This window comes from Nyctereutes procyonoides, unplaced genomic scaffold, assembly GCF_905146905.1.
Source record: "Nyctereutes procyonoides isolate TBG_1078 unplaced genomic scaffold, NYPRO_anot_genome, whole genome shotgun sequence".
Classification (NCBI taxonomy): Eukaryota; Metazoa; Chordata; class Mammalia; order Carnivora; family Canidae; genus Nyctereutes; species Nyctereutes procyonoides.
Window position 1 is genome coordinate 67,679,622 of NW_026575052.1, and position 21,267 is coordinate 67,700,888.

Below are 21,267 nucleotides of genomic sequence, written 5' to 3' on the forward strand. Positions count from 1 at the left end.
TGGACGATAACATAACAATTCATATTCACATTCAGAATCAAATCATAAAATTGCCAGTAGTTCCTAAGAAATTCTCATCCTTTTCTAGTTGGCTTAAGGCGATTCAGGGTTTTGGGAATTATTTTACAACTTGGCAAAGCTGTGAAACAAAAAATGCTTAATGAGACTATAATAGGTTGATAGATGTATAACCTAGACTATTCATTTAATCAACATATATTTTGTGTCTATGACTTTCCAGGCTCTGTGCCAAGCACTGGGGATTCAAACATAAATGAGGCAGGCTCTCGACTCTTAAAAGAGCTCTCAGGTTAGTGTGGGGGTAGGAGGGAGAACATATAAACTAACAATTCAGATAGGTATGACAGTTTTAGTGATAGCAGAGTGAACGAGTGATCAGAGAAGGGTGGGTTTGTCAGCACAAGACACAACAATCACGTATGATCTGACATCTGGGAGAGGTCCCACACCTGTAAAAATCTCTATATCCTCCCCAGCACTCTAGATGCCAAAATGCCTGAAACGTTCTCATTACAGATTCATTTCCTCACCTCTACAGAAATGCTCTTACACAATCCCCTTGGCAGGAGGGATATTTTAAATAATACGATAATCTTCTATCCTCTGTAGAAATTCTCCTTTGTACACTTCCTTGGCAGGAGTGACATTTTAACTAGATCAATTTTCACATAAGGAGAGCCCTAAGGGCATGAAGGAAAAAAGGCTCCTGGAGCCAGAACAGAATTATGAGTGGTATTTTTTTTAAGATTTATTTATTTGAGAGAGAGAGAGAGAAGTGCTCTAGCACAAGCAGAGGGGAAGGGCAGAAGGAGAGGGAGAGAAGCAGGCTCCCTGCTCAGCCTCGATTCCAGGACCCTGGGATCATGACCCCAGCTGAAGGCAGACACTTAACCAACTGAGTCACACAGGCACCATAGAATTGCCCTCACTAACAGCCTAAGTGAGGGGTTAGCAGAAATGTTCACTGGATGGTGCATGAACAGTTAGCAACACTTATTAAGAACCTATGTGATGTAGATTACTACACAAAATTCTTTGCATATTTACAAAATAGCACATAACACTCTGAACCCTCTATCTTCTCCTGTATGTATTCACATACAAATTCCCATCCGTATTTTCAGAATTTTAGAATGTTTTTCAAGGTTCCTCATGAGATCTTTTCGTCTTTTTCTTTTTAAATTAACTTGCAAAATGTAGGCTATGGTGTGATAAGAGAAGAAAAGTTACAGAAAACAAAAGATTAAAGGTAGAGGGAAACATTACGCCTTTCACTTTGCCTGCTAAACTATCTGCCCTGGCTATACTGATGAGATTCTTTCCCCTCCTCAGAAGCCTGGGCCTGACTTTTTGAGGCAGGCTCCATCTGAAAAGTGTTCCTACAGAGAGGCACCTGGGTGGCTCAGTGGTGAGTATCTGCCTTTGGCTCAGGTCATGATGATCCCGGGGTCCTGGGATCGAGTTCCACATCAGGCTCCCTGCAGGGAACCTGCTTCTCCCTCTGCTTATGTCTCTGCCTCTGCGTGTCTCTCGTGAGTGAAAAATGAAATCTTTAAAAAGGAATGTGCTCTTCATACCACATTCAGAAAAAAATGTCTTTTGGGATTTTTTCTCTGATCCACTGCAGAGTGATAACTCCTGAAATTTACTTTTGAGTTTATATTCTTCTACACTGGGAGGAGAGAGAGGGAATCAAACAGTGGACCCTTCACCTTGCTTTTAATGTTGAAGAAAACAAAATATTATTTCAAAAAGCTTACCACAAATAGATAGCTACTTATTTTACATATATATAGAACTATCTCACTGTGTTTGTACCCAGATGCCTATTTATTAAGTAAAATGAAAAAAAATTAAATAAATAAATAAACCAAAAGCTTTCTGTATCATATAGTACTTCAGTGTGACCTCCTACAAATAGTGGGTATTCAGCCATCACTCAGCACACACTTTCTGAAAGCCTACTACATGCCAAACACTGAATTAGGGGTCGAGGCACAGGATGGTCCCTATTATGAATAGAGCACACACACTCCTTTTCACACTTTTCCCCACTCTAACTGGATTTCTGGATCTTTCTCCTCATCTCTAACACAGAACCCATCTCCTTCAAACCATACACACTGCTCTCTAGTTTTCATTCCTATAACTGTCAAATTAAAAATTGCTACACACTTCCAGATGAAAAGATGTCTAAGTCCCTTCAAGCCTGAAACTTCTTTCCATATCAAATATGGCTCTGTCTCCAATCCCTGTTAATTTGTTATGTATATGAACAAACAATACAAAAGAAAAGACTCTCATTGGCAGTGCCTGAGTGGTTTAGTCAGTTGAGCGTCTGCCACTTGCTTTTGACTCAGGTCATGATCTCAGGGTCCTGGGATTGAGCCCCACGTCAGGCTCCCCTCTCAGCAGGGAGTTTGCTTGAGATTCTCTCTCCTTCTGCCCCTCTCCACTGCATGCTCTCTCCCTAAACAAATAAATCTTTAAAAATAAACCACTATCTCATCAAAATGCAGTTGCACAGTGCTAAACAATTGGTAGTTTGGGATGCCTGGGTGGCTCAGTGGTTGAGGGTCTGCCTTTGGCTCAAGACATGATCCTAGTTTGGGGATCGAGTCCCACATCAGGCTCCCGGTAAGGAGCCTGCTTCTTTTCTGCCTGTGTCTCTGCATCTCTCTCTCTGTGTCTCTCACGAATAAATAAATAAAATCTTAAAAAAAAAAAAAAGACTACGTTTAAAAAAAAATTGGTAGTTTGAAAGGACTAAACATTTAACCTACTGAAAATTTGATAAAGATTCAACAATAACAAAGTAGAATATTAAAAATAGGAGAATTTCTCCATTCAGAGACATCTGTATGCAACTTAGGAGAAATGGTGCAGATGTGTACCAGCAAGGAATATCTTTAAAAAAAATAATTTTAGAAAAACTCCAATTTTTGGTGACTGATGAAGCAGAGTCATTGTTTTCTCAGTCTTTATTAAAGTGACAAGCTGCTGCAAACTTAAGCATAACATAAATTATTAACCCAAGTAAGCTTAACAGTTTTTGTCCTGTGCCAAATTTTTCTACTCTCTAATGCTCAATGATCAACAAAGGAAACATGAAAAGAACTTTGAAATACGTTGCAAAATATGTCAACACCTACCTTTAGTGCCTTGCTGCTTGAATCTAGCACTTACTACATAGTGAAAAAAGGTTCAGTTCTTTTTCCCTCCTATTATCAGGGAAATTAAAATTTAAAACACTGTGTCGCACTAAACCCAACCATCATGGGATAAATGTAAAATTTGTGAAAAGAAGAAAAGGAAGGACATAAGCTAAGGTTTATTGAACCCTTACACCAACTTTACACAGAGCTGAAATGACATCTATACAAATGACCTAGAAAGGAGGTAAATAACACTGTGAGAGCAGTTCATGCTTCTGAATTAAAGTTTTTTCAAGTGGGTCAGTGTAGTCCAAGAACATGAATGTACCACAAAATTTTTTAGTTCTCTTATGAACATAAGTTGAACTTTTTTTCCCCTAGATTTTATTTATTTGAGAGACAGAGAGAGAGAACACAAGTAGGCAGAACAGCAGGCAGAGGGAAAGGGAGAAGCAGGCTCCCTGTAGAGCAGGGAGCCTGACACGAGGCTCGATCCGAGGACCCTGGGATCAGGACCTGAGCTGAAAGCGGATGCTAAGCTGACTGAGCCACCTAGGTGACCTGAACTGTCTTAACATAAGCAGAAAGCAGGAAGACTGAAAGGATTCACCCAAATCCCGATGGATTTCAGTTTCTCTGCGATCAAATATTATCTCTGGAGCACTTATACTAACTCATGTGCTGCTTATCCCTTTCAGAGAAGAGAAGGGCAAATGTCTCATTTCTCCTTTTGGTAGCAAGTGTTGTTAATTTAGGGACCTGGGTTCTTTGATAGAAGAACAACATATCCATAATTATTTAAACTTGTAGGTCTTTAAAAATGTGTTTCTATTGCATGTATTTAAGAGAGCACTTAAAATGTTATTATCAATTATTCTATTTCTTCTCCCTATCTGTTGTTACTTAATATGAAATGGTGATGAAACACCAAAAACATAGTAAGTGAGACTGTGACGGGGTAAATAATGATCAATATGCCCATCCATGGGAAGTAATTCAATTTACATACTGTCTAAAATATATATATATGCTTGAAGGATTTTCTTGAACCCAAGAGACTGAGCCTTTGGTTATTCCTAACCTAGACAATCTCAGAGCCCTTTCAAGGATCCCAATTTATTATTCTCAGACCAATTTGAGGTATCTCCTGGCATCCCAAACTGGAAGTTTGGCCCTCACATTAGAAAAATCTCTATTTCTAGAGATAAAAATAAAAATCTTCTGAAATGTCAATGTCTCTTTCAAAGGTATAGAGAGCATGCAGGTATTGTTTCCCTACCTATTGTCTACAATCCTTTAATGTTAGCAAAAGGCCCAAAATAAACATCAGACTTTGATTTTTTTTTAAGTCTAACAGGTACCTAGGAATCCACTAGATATGATTTCGAAGAGAGTTTCAGTCCCAGGATTGGTACAGAATGTTCAGTATGACAATATAGCTACAAAATGGAGCTATCGTTTCGATTGCTGTTGAAAGCTCTGTCTACTGTAGATTATAAGGCTTTGCATACTATTTTCAATTATAAAACTAAATTACCTTCTCCTTCTTTGATAATATAAATGCACCAACCACTGGGCAATAAAAGGCCATATGATAGCAAAAGTTAATGCACCAGGAGACATCTCGAAGGGCCACCAAGATGGTCTCTGAGAAAATAAAATAAGCTGGTCACCAGTCTATTACACGCTGTATATATAAAATGTACCTAATTCATAATTTTGAAAATATAAAACTTAATAACAAATCACAGCCCTGCTAAAAAGAAGGGAGATATTCTGTATCTCAGAATGTAATTCAGTACACAGACTTTCAGGAGTACTTTAGACTTAAAAACATAAAAAAATCTATTTTAATTTCAAAGCCCTAAAGGGTAGATTTCATTTGGAATATTTCAAGAACCTCATATAATCTAAATTTATTTTAAGTTATTTGAAGCCCTTATTTTTAGATTTGAAACCCTTATTTTAGACTTAAATTTAAGAAAAGAATTTCTTACCTGCGAGGGAGGCTGATTACTGGTCTGTAATGTCGATGATTTTGCCTATAAATACAAATGAAAGTAATTTAGCTTTGACAAAATGAGAAAAAAAAATAGCAATTTTTTCTATATCCTATCTTAAAAAAAAAGAAAAAAAGTCTAGGGAAGCCTGGGTAGCTAAATGGTTGAGTGTCTGCCTTCAGTTCAGGTCGTGATCCTGGAGTTCTGGGATCAAGTCCCACATCAGGCTCCCTGCATGGGGCCTGCTTCTCCTTCTGCCTCTGTCTCTGCCTCTCTCTGTGTCTCTCATGAATAAATATAAAAATATTTAAATTTTTTTAAAAGTCTAAAACATTAGTTTATTATGTTTTTCTGCTAATCATACTTTGATTATACTGAAACCTATACTGGCCAAATAACAAGGTCCCTAAATTCCTAGCCAAATAAATACCTTTGACATTTTATGTTTTATAGTTCAAATTATATAAAATCATCAAATAAAACCTGAAATTAATCTGAACCATTACTTCTTGTATACTGTTACTAAATTATCTAATTAACTTAGTAATTCTTTGTTTCCATACAAATTACAAATTTAAAAACACATCTGAGAACTGCAGCCTTGATTATTTTCAAATTATAAATCATATCGAAAGATCTGCTTTGAAAATTCTTAAGTTTTTGGGTTGTTTTTTTTTTTAAAGATTTCACTTACTTATTCATGAGAGACACAGAGAGAGAGAGAGCAGAGACATGGGCAGAGGGAGAAACAGGCTCCTGACATGGGACTTGATCCTGGGACCCCAGGATCACGCCCTAGGCTGAAGGCAGGCACCAAACTGTTGAGCCACCCAGGGATCCCCCAGTTTTTTTTTTTTTTTTTTAAGATTTTATTTATTCATGAGAGACAGAGAGAGAGAGAGGCAGAGGCAGAAGTAGGCTCCATGCAGGGAGCCCGATGTGGGACTTGATTCCAGGAACTCAGGATCACGCTCTGAGCTGAAGGCAGATGCTCAACCACTGAGCCACCCAGGCATCCCTAAAAATTCATAAGTTATAGCACAAGAGGTATGATAGAAATGAACTGTTGGTACTATAGATTTGCTTTTAAATTTTTTCCAGCTTTATCAAGGTATACTTGATAAATAAAATCGTATACATATATATATGTGATGATTTGATGCATATATACATTGTGAAATGATTACCATAATCAAGTTAATTAACACATTCCTCACTTCACATAGTTATCATTTTTGAGGGGAGGAGTATTGTAGGATTTTTAATGAGATGTATAAACTAAGCAGAAAAATTTCAAATTAATTGAGAAAACATATTCCAATTTGGCTCATCCAGAAAACAAGTTTCCTTATACTAATTGTTGGAAACTTATTACTTCAGTTTCTCCATTTATTATATCTTCAGAGAAAGTATGAAAATGAGATCGTTCGTTCATTCATTCATTCATTCACTTAGTAAATACTCAGCGTCTATTATGTACCAGTTAACCCTGGGCATTAGAGATGCAACAGAGAGCAAAATGACAAAAAGTGCTGCCCTAATGGAGCTTATACTATAATGGACAGATACAAATAATAGTGAATAAATCAGTAAAATATGCAATGTATGAGGTAGCGATAAACACCATAAAGAAAAATAAAACAGGAAGGAGGGAAAAACAAGAAAAAGAAAACAGGGAAAGTAAGAGACATGTTGGAGGAGGAGAGTCTTGCAAGTTTAAATACAATGGTGATGGAAGGCTTTGCTGACAGTATGCTATGTAGCTAAGGGAGGCAGAAGGGAGGGTGGGGGGTAGCAATGGGGAGGGAGGGTGGGAGCAGGGGTGTGTGTGCACGGCACAATCTTCCCTACAGAGGGATTAGCAAGTGCAAGGATCCAAGGTGGGAGGGAGCCTTCAAGCAAGTTCAAGGCTCAGCACAGAGGCCTGTATGCTGAAATTACAGCAGGAAGTGGTAGGGAGGAGGAAGGCTTTAAATTTCCTTGTTATGGGTAATATAGTATCAAGGACTTCAGTAGGACTATACCTTACAGGTAAAACTAAATTAGTTGCCTCCAGATGTTGCATTAGTCCTCACCTCATCAAGGTGTACAAAAGGGCATAATCAAATTACAAGTGCTGAAAGAATCTAGACAAACCAATGATCTTTATATTAGTTGTAATTGTACCTTGTAGGCATAATAATATATATTTTTTTCAAAGATTTATTTATTTGAGAGAGAGAATCTTGAGCAGACTGCCCGCTGAGCACAGAGCCCAATGCAGGGCTTGATCTCAAGACCCTGAGATCATAACCTGAGCCAAACCAGGAGGCAGACGTTCAACCAACTGAACCATTCAAATGCCCTACGGTGTGATATTTAACTAGGAGATTTACTTTATGGCATTTTTTCAGAATAAAGGATAGATTTAAAAATTGGGCTCCCTGGTATCTGATGACTTAATCAAGGTCACATTTGTCAGTGTGATTTCTAGATGGAATTCAAGGTGACCAAATCCCAATGTGATGATGACACAGGTGTTCTTCCTCATTAAAGCAGCAACTACCAACAAATACTAAAGTGGAGTCAGAACTATTAAATGTTAACTATTAGCAGATTTTTTTTCCTAAGTAATAAAGTCTGGAAAGCAAATGAAGATTCCCAAGGACCCCTGCTTTCATCTAAGAAGTACTGGCACTAGCTGTTATAATTAGCGTTATGATTTTTTGCTGTAATGATATTTATCCATGTTGTTGAAAAAAAGAATCAATGACACTTGTGAAAGCACAAAAAGGAAGACTTTCTTCAAGGGGGTAGGGGCTATCACGATGCAGGGATTAGGGCTCATTCCCTGCACACCCAGCACAGCATGGGTGAGGGGGAATGTAGTGTCAAGGCATATGGCAAGGATGAGCAGATGGAAAATGCCTAAATGGAAACATGGGGTTAGGAAGATTCTGGCTAAACCGACCTAACAGGATTCTTGTGGAAGGCGGGCCGGGGTGATCAGACATCATCTGGCAGCTGGTGGAGGATGAGGAGCCTGTCTGGTTAACTTAGCAGGGTTCTTGATAAAACTGGATTTTATAAGGAAGAAGTGAAGAACTGGGCCTAAGAGAAAGTTCAGGAATCTAACATTTAGGCTGGCAATGAATCTGTGTCAGTACCAGTGGCTTTTACGTAGCTTTTTCATATTTAGAAATCCTACTTACCATTCTATTGCTAGATTAAAATAAGGATTACTGAATTTTTTAAAAAATATTTTTGAAAGGAAAAATCCTATACAACTATAACCGTTGCAAAGAAAATATGGAGATGGAAAATTATTTAAGTTAGGTGCATATTATTATTATTATTATTATTATTATTAAAGATTCCATCCATTTACTCATGAGAAACACAGAGAAAGAGAGAGAGAGGCAGAGAGAGACAGAGGCAGAGGGAGAAGCAGGCTCCCTGCAGGGAGCCTGATGTGGGACTCCATCCCAGGACCCCAGGATCATGACCTGAGACAAAAGCAAACCCTCAACCACTGAGCCACCCAGGAGTCCTGCTCCTAGGTCCTATTTAAAAAAAAAAAAAAAAAAATCATTGGGGCAGCCCAGGTGGCTCGGTGGTTTGGCGCCGCCTTCAGCCCAGGATCAAGCCCTGGGATCAAGTCCCACGTCGGGCTCCCTGCATGGAGCCTGCTTCTCCCCCTTCCTGTGTCTCTGACTCTCTGACTCTCTGACTCTCTCTCTCTCTCCTCTCTGTGTAGTCTCATGAATAAATAAATTAAAAAAAAAAATCATTACACTGATTTGTGTAAGTCAGATCAACACAGACTACACTTACATGCTGTTATGCAGGATCAGCAGCAGTGGAAGAAGACAAATTTGAACGCTCACCTGCGAAGCTGTTAGTGTTTCCAGTTTATGGAGTCTCTGCAGGACGTTCTGCATGTCCTCCTGTAGGCGCATGAGGACGAGAGCAATCTGCTCATTGAGGCTTCCCCATGAGCCTCTGTCCGAGCCCCAGCGCTCCCCGTCCCCTCCGCTCCCTACTTGCCGACCCTTAGATCCTTCGCTCAAATGTTGCATCCTATGCCCTATTTTAAGAAAGCAAAATAAGTTAGTTTTAAATAATTCTTATAAAAGTAGAAAAGTGCGTTTTACTCATTTTTCCCTGTTATTTCTTTGAGATCTAAATCTCCAAAGTGGAGTGGAAGCAATCAGAAAGTACACAAAATACTGGGAGCAAAGAAGCAGATATGTAAGCTTCTATTTATACTGAATTACTCAAAGTTTTTCCTGCTAAGGTTTTATAATGTATTTACTGCACTAGTAAATGACTAAATGCATATAATTCATACAGAATTACATATTTGAGCTGCATTCACAAAAATTCTTTACTAATAAAGTAACAAGATTGAAACAAAAATCTGAGGACTGCTTCTTTAGAGTATTTTGACAAATATTTTATTTAAATTCAATTTTCCAACATATAGTATAACTCCCAATGCTCATCTCATGTGCCATCCTCCTTAGTGCCAGTCACCCAGCTACCTCCCCCTCGGCAACCCTTTGCTTCCCAGAGTTAGGAGTCTCTCATGGTTTGTCTTCCTCTCTAATTCTTCCCCACTCAGTTTCCTCCTGCTTCTTTAGAGTATTAAAAGCTACACTAAATAGGTACATTTTCCTTTTTGGTCATTTTTAATTTAATAATACTGTAAATCTCCCAAAAGATTGTTTAATGTATTTTTTATTATAAATTCTATTATACTTATCACTATTAAAATTATGTTATATATCCATCATTTTTCCTATGCTTATACTTAAGGAATTGGCATTATCCCTAACACATGATTTTGTGTCCTTCTTTTAAAAAAATTTCATCAATATGTATCTGCATCATTAAATTTTGTTTCAAAACCACTGCAATGTCTACATAAATTCCCCAGTAAGACCATGAAGAAATCTACTCATTCTCCATTTTTGGATAGTTATGACGATTCCAAATTTTTGTGATTACAAATAACACTGTGATGAATGTCTTTGTATATAAATTATTGCCCAAATTTCTGCTGATTTCTTTAGGAAAAACAGAATCAAAAAAGAATTACTGGGTAAAAGGATGACAACTTTGTAGAGGTTCTTTTTTTTTTTTTTTTTTGAGAGAGAGCACAAGCAGAGAGGAGGAGTGGAGGGAGAGGGAGAAGCAGACTCCCCACTGAGCAGAGAGCTGGATGATGTGGGGCTCCATCCCAGGAACCTGAGATCATGATCTGAGCTGAAGGCAGATGCCCAACCAACCAAGCCACCCAGGCACCTCTTTGCAGAGGATCTTCATTAAGTGCTGCCAGGTTATTTTTCAGAAAGGCTGCAACAGTTTTATATTGCAGTATATAAAAAGCACTACTGTGCAGAAATGAAATATTACAAGTTTTTGTCTGTTTGCTAATACAGTTACAGTTGGGTAAGTTTTGTTTGTTTTAAATAATAACCAAGAACCTGTTTACCTCATTGCCCTTTGGCATCCTGGAGCCCCAAAGCAGCAGCAGGATTTCCAAAGGTGAGCTTGTATCAAGCTGTGTTTGGTCTTGTAAGAAAAATGGAACTAAAGCTGTTTGCCAAGTTAAACCCCAAAGAGAACACTGAGGGCTTGATGCCAGTTTCAAGAAGACTTCTACTCTTGTATTGAAAGGAAGTAAGTTTTGAAGTGGTTCTTTAAGAAAGAAAGGACCACTTCAGCGACTGGTGTGGAATTTACAAGGGGAAAAAAAGTGGAAGTCTGGTCTAAAGGCTTATTTTCCTGTATCCTTAAGAGATTGAGAAATTCTATGAGGGCCTGTTAGTAGGTACTGAAGAATCACTCCTGTCTTTGCTCACTTTACTATGTCCTATGTCATAGTGAGCTTTCAAACCAGCCTTCACAAAGACAGGATTAATCAGACTATTTCCATGCTATGGTAATCAGCACCTCCAGTCACTCTGTCCAATTACTCATTTTCTTTTCTTCAGAGCATTTATCACCATTTGCAACCAATCTGAATTATTTATGTATTCACTGTCAGCTCCCCTTACTAGAACATAAGCTCTGTCTGTGGAAGGGGCTGTCTCCTTCTCTACAGCTTCCCCAGGACCTAGAACACAGCCTGACAAAGAACAGCTCAATAATATCTATTTAATGCTGAGGCAGATTTACTATGAAGCTCAAGAAGCTTAACTTTAGGGTCTGCCCCTTGTATGGACTCCTGTGATCGCTGGGAGTTGTGGTGTTTTATAGGAGGGGTGAACTCAGGTTATAAATGGGAAGCCTTTCATACATTCAATTTAGGTAAATTGCCTAAAGACAGGAACCTAAATCCGAGGTTCTAGTAATATGTTGTGATCTTTCTCTTCTTTGTTAGAATATTTACAATTGGTATATGTTCAAATGCCTATTGGTTAGACAATTAGTTTCTTAATACCATTACTTCTCTTTTTCCCCCCGTCTTCATTTTATGTAGATTTTTCAACCAGATACACAGATATTCCTTTAACTTTTTACGATCTCATAAAATTATATATGGATTTTCCTTTTTTTAAGCATACATGATTCAATACTTGTATATATTGCAAAATAATCACCGTAAGTACAGTTAACATGTTACCATACAGTTACAGACTCTTTTTCCTTGTGATGATAACTTTTAAGATTTACTATCTTAGCAACTTTCACATATGCAGTACAGTAGATTAACTACAGTCACCATGCTGTACATTATATCCCCATGAGTGACTTACTTATAACTGAAAGATTTTACCTTTTGACCCTTGACCTGTTTCACATCCTCCCCCCACCCCCGCCTCTCCCCCCGGCCTGTGGCAATCATTAATCTATCTACCTATTCTCTATAACTTAGTCTTTTTTTTTTTTTTTAGATTCTACATATGAGATCATAAGGAATTTGTCTTTCCATTATTCTTTTTTGACATTACCTATCCATTCCTAACTACGAACAATTATAAATTAATATATACTTACATTCTTCACTATTCAACTCTAACCTGTTACCTGATCACATTACTATTCTTAATGTTTCCCTTTGGATTGTTAAATGATATTTTACGTTTATTACTTGATTTGTCAGCTTTAAATGATATCTTTAAGGAGGGAAATGTGGAAAAGACAGAATTCAAATTTTTACCTATGGTAGCAAAAAAAGCAGAAATGCAGTTGGAGGAACGAGTAACTGATTGCAGGGAGGAGGGGTGACAGAACATAAATTTGGCTACCTCAAAAAACCATGTAAGAGATGTAGAAATAGAGGGGCGCCTGGGTGGCTCAGTCCTTTGGCTCAGGTCATGATCCCCAGGTCCTGGGATTGAGTCCCTGCATTGGGCTCCCTGTTCAGTGGGAAGCCTGCTTCTCCCTCTCTCTGCCACTGTGCTCTCTCTCAAATAAATAAACAAATCTTAAAAAAAAAAAAAAAGATGCAGAAATAGAAATGCTCCCCTCACCCCAACCCATATCAAACTACTATGCCTTGTAGAATCATAGGTAAGAACCAGGTGTAAAGAAAAATGGTCAGATGTATGTAAGGATAATTTTTAACATTCCGTTTGCAGATGGATAGTTCTAATATTGCTCCTATCTGAAACTTTCTTGTTTTACTAGTTACTTTATAAGGATAGTTAGTGAGAACAAGAAAAAATACACACCTCTCCCTCTTCTGACATTAGAGAACTCATTTTCTCCACCCCGTCGCTCACGGTGTGGTGCTCCACTGTTGCTTTGGCCATCTTCTCCTCCATGCTTTACTTCACCTTTTCCTTCAACTGCTACCACCTGCATATCCCCAGTGTTGTCATTTCCAGGAGATCCATCTTCAGGAAAACCAGAGTTTTCCAAGGGCTCATTGGGATCACCACCCAAGTAATATCGAAATGGTCCGTTGTTTAATGTAAAGCTGTCTAAAGACTACAAATTTAAAATAAGTTAAAAGCTATAAACATAATTTTTTATGATAATAGAATTGTTTTTTATAAAACGTTTTTCATGTTATGATAGGAAATATTTTCTTTTTTTAAGGTTATTTATTTGAGAGAGAGCGAGAGAGAGCAAAGCAGGCGAGAACATGAGTGGGGGGGGGCACAAGGAGAGGGGGAAGCAGGTGCATGGGGCTTGAGCCTGGGACTCTGAGACCATGATCTGAGCCAAAGGGAGACACTCAACCTACTGAGCCACGCAGGTGCTCCAGAAATATTATATTTCTAAAAAGTTATTCATTTTCTGCTCCCTATATGTAGAAAAATGAGTTTGCTCATCCATGAGCAAAGAATTGAGTAGTTTTGGCAGTAAACTGTTCTCATGAGTCAGTCATTCATCCAAGAGACTTTTAAAAAATATCTACTCTTATTCTAGTTACTATGCTAAACTCTAAGGATAACATGAGAAAAGAGATAAAAGCTCTGTCTGCAAGAGGCTTCTAGATTTGGTAAGGAAGTGAGAGATGTAAGATCATTACAGTGTAGTTTGATAAATGTCATGAAAAACATAGACAAAGGGTGCTTGCTATAGGAATTCACAGGAAGGGTACCTAACTCATTCTGGGGCTGGGTGGAGGCTTCCTGGAAGAAATGATATGAACTAGTAAGACTTAAATGATTATAAGCCAAGTTGAAGGTATACTAATAATGTCAGCCTGTACCAAGAGAGTAGTAGTGGGACAGAGAGTGATTCAAGAACTTTTGAGATTACAGAATCATTAGGAGTTGAATACTGAATGTAGGAAGTAAGGGAAAGGAAAAGACCCGATGATTTTGAGATACTCACCAAGATAAGAAATACAGAAGACAAACAGGTTTCAGGGGAACAGAAAGAGACAATGGTATAGTTATAGATAAGTATAAATTGAGGTTCTTAGGCAAGATGTTTAATAGAGCAGTTAGAATTCAGAGATATAGGTTGGAGATGACACTTTTAAAATCATCAGCATGTGAGTGAAGGTTGAAACCAACAGAGTAATAACTAGAGATATATTTGTGAAGAATACCAAATTTAAGGGGTCAAAAGAGGAAAGAAAAGTTGAAATCAAGTCATTATGCCAAAGGAATATATATAGGGGAAAGGAGAAAAAATGAGTGGGAAATATCAGAAAGGGAGACAGAAGATGAGAGACTCCTAACTCTGGGAAACGAACTAGGGGTGGTGGAAGGGGAGGTGGGGGGGTGAGGGTGACTGGGTGATGGGTACTGACAAGGGCACTTGATGAGATGAGCACTGAGTGTTATTCTATATGTTGGCAAATTGAACACCAATAAAAAAAATTTTTTAAAGGGATATATATAGGAATGGTGTATATGGCAAATACTTCTGAGTTGTTCATATTTTATTTGAAATATACTAAAATAACATTTGTTATCATTAAAAAGAAATTTTAGAAATCTAAATCCAGGGGATCCCTGGGTGGCGCAGCGGTTTGGCGCCTGCCTTTGGCCCAGGGCGCGATCCTGGAGACCCGGGATCAAATCGGTCGGGCTCCCGGTGCATGGAGCCTGCTTCTCCCTCTGCCTGTGTCTCTGCCTCTCTCTTTCTCTCTCTCTTTCTGTGTGTGACTATCATAAATAAATAAAATTTTTAAAAAAATAAAATAAAAATTAAAAAAAAGAAATCTAAATCCACCTAATAAAATTCCAAGTACACTGGTCTGTATTGGTCACTGGTTTGCAATAATATCAGAAGTATATGTACATGTATATATAAAATAAATATTTCCTATCTAAATCTCTTTTAGAACAGCACTTCCAAACCAATCACTATTCTGATAAATGGTTATGCTAGAATCATTTTCTATTTTTAGCTTCTACAAAGCAATAATTACTAATATTTCAAAATTTCAGCCTTTTATAAAGGCATTTATAAGCGACATAACTTATTTAAATTGGATTCAAATAAAAAACTTTCTTTTAAACATAAATTTGTTAAGTGAGATGAGGCCCTTCCCAGGGCATAAGCATAAGGTCTTCTAACAGGTCAGAGATTTAGTTAAACCAATGAGATGCAATGCTTTCATACCATAAACCCTACAGTAAGGACAGAAACCAAGATAATGTAAATACAAGATAAAAACATTAGTGTATTCAAAAAGCACTACACTTCACACCAATCAGAATGGCTAGCATCCAAAAGAGAAGAAGTAACATGCGTTGGTGAGGATACGGAGAAGGAGAATCCTAGTGTACCATCGGTAGGAATGTAAATTGGTGTGGCCACTATGGAAAACAGTATGGAGGTTCTTCAAATAATTAAAAATAGAAATACCAAACGTTCCAGTAATTCCACTATTGGGTATTAACCCAAAGAAAATGAACACACTAACTTGAAAAGATATATACACCTAGATGTTTATTGCAGCATTATCTACAATAGCCAAGATATAGAAGCAGCCCAAGTGTCCATCAATAGGTGAATGGATAAAGACAATATATGTGTGTATGCACACATGCAAACATACATACATACAATGGAACATCACTGAGTCATAAAAAAGAATGAAATCTGGCCATTCTTAACTACATAGATGGACCTAGAGGCTATTAGGCTAAGTGGAATAAGTCAGACAGAAAAAGACAAATACTTTATGATTTCACTTATGTGTAGAATCTAAAAAACAAATAAACAAAACCCAAACAATTCCTTTTTTTTTTTTTAAGATTTTATTTATTTATTCATGAGAGACACAGAGAGAGAAGCAGAGACACAGGCAGAGAGAGAACCAGGCTCCTCACAGGTAGCCTGACGCAGGACTTGATCCCCGGATCAGGATCACACCCTGAGCCAAAGGCAGATGCTCAACCGCTGAGCCACCCAGGAATCCCCAAATAATTCTCAAATATAGAAAACAAACTGGTGGTTGCTAAAGGGGAAGTGGATAGGTGACAATGGGTGAAATAGATAAAGATTAACAAGTATAAACTTCCAATTATAAAGTAAGTTAAGTCTCAGAGGTGGAAAGTATAGCATAAGAAATATAGTCAATAATATTGTAATAGAATCGTATGATGACTACACTTATCATGGTGAGCACCAAGTAATGTACAGAATCATTGAATCAACACATTGTACACCTAAAACTAATATAATATTTTGTTAATTATACTTAAAGCTATTGTGAAGAACAGATTTGTCAATTATTCAATTTTCTTGACTGTCAATGTTTCAAACATAGCAACTAGTTTGAGTTTACTCTCTGCCTCCTCCATCCCACCTCACTCTCAGAATATTTACAAATATAAATATATTATAAATTATAATATTTAAATATTTTTGGATATTCAGGAATATGTTTTTAAATTTACAAAAATAATTTTAAATACAAAATTTAAATATTTTATATGTAGATTTTCAAAGTGATAGGCACTGGTATTAAAAGTTATGTGGGGCACCTGGATGGCTTAGTCAGTTAAGTGTCCAACTCGTGACTTAGGTTCAGGTCATGATCTCAGGGTCATGAGATTGAGCCCCACATTAGGCTTGCACTGGGTACAGAGCCTGCTTGAGATTCTCTACCTCCTTCTCCCTCTGCCCCTCCCCCACCTTATGTCTGCTCTCTGTCTAAAAAGAAAATCTTTTATTTTTATTTATTTATTTTTAAAGATTTTACTTATTTATTCATGAGAAACACACACAGAGAGAGGCAGAGACACAGGCAGAGAGAGAACCAGGCTCCATGCAGGGAGCCTGATGTGGAACTCGATCTCGGGACTCCAAGATCACACCCTGGGCCAAAGGCAGGCGCCCAACTGCTGAGCCACCCAGGTGTCCCTAAAAATAAAATCTGTTAATAAAAATAAAATTTAAAAGTAAATAAAAAATAATTAAAATAAGTTATGCACTGAATTCTATCGCTTTAAAGATTTCCCAATTAAAAAAATGTCATTTTTACCTCTTCTTGTCCAAATTGCTCCATGGAATCACAGTAAACTTCACTATCTGAATCACTTGTCAAATGCTGAATTCCTGAAACATCTTCAACATGATCATCATTTATATCTAAAAAAGAACAAATAATTATTATTCTCTAATTGAAGAAAAATGCACTTACTCCATTGTCAAAATTTAACAGCTCAATATTATTTTCATACTAGAGACAAATTTGATTTATCAAGCCATACTTTTTCTTTTAACTTACCAAAACTTTAAATTCAGTTGATAATTTTTATTTGAAAAGATTATAAAGTACTTTATCATATAATTGCACAAAGACATTGTCTATATCAAACCTTACAAAACTAATAACCTTATAAGAGAAAACTGACTACCAGCTAGGAGGCCTAAATTGATAGCAACTATGTAAGTTCAGTTGTTACATTAAATAAGTTCATTTCCTGGTTTCTTGACTGAATTGCAGCAATGTTCATAATTCATCAAATATATATGACAGGCTCACCCCTAGAGTCCTAAGATACGAAAAGACTGTAACTTATGAATAAAGAGCAAAGGCATTGTATAATCAGAGGCTGGGTTAAAAGAAACATTAGGGGCAGCCTAAGTGGCTCAGCGGTTTAGTGCCGCCTTCAGCCCAGGGTGTGATCCTGGAGACCAGGGATCGAGTCCCACGTCAGGCTCCCTGCATGGAGCCTGCTTCTCCCTCTGCCTGTGTCTGTTCCTCTCTCTCTCTCTGTGTGTGTCTCTCATGAATAAATAAATAAAATCTTTGAAAAATGAAAAAATAGGGATCCCTGGGTGGCGCAGCGGTTCAGCGCCTGCCTTTGGCCCAGGGCGCAATCCTGGAGACCCGGGATCGAATCCCACGTCGGGCTCCCAGTGCATGGAGCCTGCTTCTCCCTCTGCCTGTGTCTCTGCCTCTCTCTCTCTCTCTCTGTGTGACTATCATAAATAAATAAAAATTTTTAAAAAAATGAAAAAAGAAAAAAAAAAGAAAAGAAACATCAAAGGGCACCTGGATAGCTCAAATGGTTAAGCATCTGCCTTCGATCAGGTCATGATCTCAGAGTCCTGGGATCAAGCCCCATGTTGGGCTCCCTGCTCAATGGGGAGTCGCTTCTCCCTCTGCCTCTCTCTCAAATTTTATTTTAAAATGTCATACAGGGGATCCCTGGGTGGCTCAGTGGTTTGGCGCCTGCCTTTGGCCCAAGGCATGATCCTGGAGTCCCGGGACCGAGTTCAACATCAGGCTCCCTACATGGAGCCTGGTTCTCTCTCTGCCTGTGTCTCTGCCTCTCTCTCTCTCTCATGAAGAAATAAATAAAATCTTTAAAATGTCATATAAAAACACAATAAAAAATGTCTCAATAAAAATATAGAAGCCCTGCCCCTAATTCACTATCATTCAAAGCCATACATCTTTATAATATTAATAAACCCTAAGATATTACTGAATGAAAGATTTTTATGGGACTCTTTTCTCCCTCCCTCCCTTGCTCCCTTCCTTCCCTCTTTTTTAGTAGGATCCATGCCCAGTACAGAGCCCAACATGGGGCTCAAACTCACAACCCCAATATCAAGACCTGAGCCGAGATCAAGAGTTGGACATCCAACTGACTGGACCACCCAGGTGCCCCCTAGATAAGAGGTTTTTAATTCTAAATTGCTCCTAAACATCCTCAAATAATGAAGAGACTATTCCATTGGTAGGGAAGAGGCTGGACAGATCATTATTATAGGACTGTACCTTGGTGAATGCAGATAGCAGTTTTTCCAGTTTTCTCCAAGTTTTCATCTACAACCTTTATTTCTTCAGCACTTCTACCATTCAAGGAAGAACTGGCATGAATGTCATTCTGTATTTCCTGAGCAGAGTGGTCTTTATCACAGGTATTAGTGACAATGATTTCCAAATTCTTATGGTCTGCAGATTTCTTCATCATTTTCTTATCTTTTATAAGAAAGTAGGGAGATTCATAAAAGTTCACAGTAGGTCAACTTCTGCATATACTTTCTAAAATCAAGTAATCATTTCTCCAACCTACCATAATCCCTTTGATCAGTTTCCTACATGGATCAGAGAGATGAAATACTCTTTAAAAAGGGGTTTATTGGGATGCCTGGGTGGCTCAGTGGTTGAGCGTCTGCCTTTGGCTTAGGGCGTGATCCTGGAATCAAGTCCCACATCGGGCTCCTGCACGGAGCCTGCTTCTCCCTCTGCCTGTGTCTTTGCCTCTCTCTGTGTGTCTCTCATGAATAAATAAATAAAATCTTTTAAAAAGGGGGGGGGGTTATTACATGCTGACAGCCCACTCAAAACTGCTTCAGTTCCCTGTGAATCTTTTAGAAGCTATTTTATTTTTACTTTACTTTATTGTTAAATAGACTCAACACCCAACATGGGCTCGAACTCACAACCACAAGATCAAGAGTCACACGATCCACCCACCAAGCCAGCCAGGCTTTCCTAGAGCCCTTTTTATTTTATTTTTTGTGATTATTTTTTATTTAAAGATTTTATTTATTTATTCATGAGAGACAGAGAGAGAGAAGCAGGCAGAGACACAGGCAGAGGGAGAAGCAGGCTCCATGCAGGGAGCCCGATGTGGGACTAGATCCGGGGACTGTGGGATCATGCCCTGAGCTGAAGGCAGATGTTCAACCACTGAGCCACCCAGGCGTCCCCTAGAGCCCCTTTTAAAAGATAATTTCTTGGGATGCCTGCATGGTTCAGCAGTTAGGCGCCTGCCTTCGGCTCAGGTCATGATCCTGGGATCCGGGATCAGGTCCCGCATGAGGCTCCCTGCAAGGAGCCTGCTTCTCCCTCTGCCTAAGTCTCTGCCTCTCTCTCTCATTCTGTGTCTCTCATGAATAAATAAATCTTTAAAAAATAAAAAAAAGATAACTTCTCAAGGTCAAGATAACACTCTCAAGCACAGGCAAGTCACCCTATGAGACCCAGTTGTACAAAGGGGTCCACATAATCAATAATATCCTTCAAAGAAGATATTATTCATCATATCTTACTAGAAAATAAAAGCAAGGGATCCCTGGGTGGCGCAGCGGTTTGGCGCCTGCCTTTGGCCCAGGGCGCGATCCTGGAGACCCGGGATCGAGTCCCACGTCGGGCTCCCGGTGCATGGAGCCTGCTTCTCCCTCTGCCTGTGTCTCTACCTCTCTCTCCCTCTCTCTGTGACTATCATAAATAAATAAAAAAAAAAAAATTAAAAAAAAAAGAAAAGAAAAGCAAAACGAAGTTGTGCCATTTGTTTTAGTGTCTCTGCCTCCCCCTTCTAAAGTAGTCTTCCTAAGAATCACTGTTACTCTTACTAACAAGGCCCTCCTAGTGTAGTACCCCATGACTCCAGTGTTCCTTCTTCATCAAAACTTCTTCCTGTATCCAATTCTCTGGATTCCATTCTATTCTTGACAAGGTATTGAGAGTTTAACCTGTCTCCTCTCCTTGGTAACATATGGATATTCATATTTGGAACATCTAAAATGAATACACTTGTTTTTGTTTGTTTAACTAAACTCCATGCTGAACATGGGGCTTGAACTCATGACTCTGAGATCAATAGTCAGATGTTCTACCGACTAAGCCAGCCAGGTACTCCATAAAATAAATACTTTTTTTTTTTTTTAAGATTTTTTGTATTCATGAGAGACACACAGAGAGAAGCAGAGACACAGGCATAGGGAGATGCAGGCTCTCCGCAAGAAGCCCTATGCAGGACCCCATCCCGGGACCACGCCTTGAGCCAAAGGCAGACGCTCAACCGCTGAGCCACCCAGGCATCCCAAAATGAATACATTCCTAATGCAACATTTCAGGCAACAGATTTAGAGAATGGTCTATTCTTGTTAGGGTTCAATCTCATCTATTCTATCTATACATAAGGTTGATTGTCCCTGTATCTTCGGTCCACAAAAAACTTATTTGTAAAGTCAAGAGCCTGGATCCTACCATACACACTATTCTCATACAAAACCAAATCAGCCCAGACCTCTCCATATTTTATCTAATTTAACGTAAAATTATTAGTTCATCATCCAAAGATTACCATTATCACTTTGTTCGGCTCCTTTCACTTCTTCTTGGGCCTCTTCTTCCTCAGATTCAGCTCCACTATCACTGCTTTCAGCTTTACCATTAACAGTTTTGGCATTTGGAGTAGAAGTTAGAACATTACCAAGATCTA

General features: G+C 38.4%; 1 protein-coding gene across 9 annotated transcripts in view; it reads right to left on the reverse strand.

Annotated features, from left to right (window-relative positions):
* ACBD5 (acyl-CoA binding domain containing 5) overlaps positions 1-21,267 on the reverse strand; it is a 48,527-nt gene that overhangs the window by 1,255 nt on the left and 26,005 nt on the right. For 6 of the 9 annotated variants that reach the window (XM_055331342.1, XM_055331344.1, XM_055331341.1 and 3 more), the window contains 7 exons: positions 21,130-21,264; positions 18,813-19,016; positions 17,064-17,170; positions 12,838-13,096; positions 9,043-9,242; positions 5,174-5,218; positions 4,714-4,823 (listed from right to left, as the gene is read on the reverse strand). In XM_055331342.1, the coding sequence (XP_055187317.1) occupies positions 4,714-4,823; positions 5,174-5,218; positions 9,043-9,242; positions 12,838-13,096; positions 17,064-17,170; positions 18,813-19,016; positions 21,130-21,264 (1,060 nt within the window). The remainder of the gene's footprint in view (positions 1-4,713; positions 4,824-5,173; positions 5,219-9,042; positions 9,243-12,837; positions 13,097-17,063; positions 17,171-18,812; positions 19,017-21,129; positions 21,265-21,267) is intronic. The other 3 variants (XM_055331339.1, XM_055331340.1, XM_055331336.1) reach the window with 3 other exon arrangements.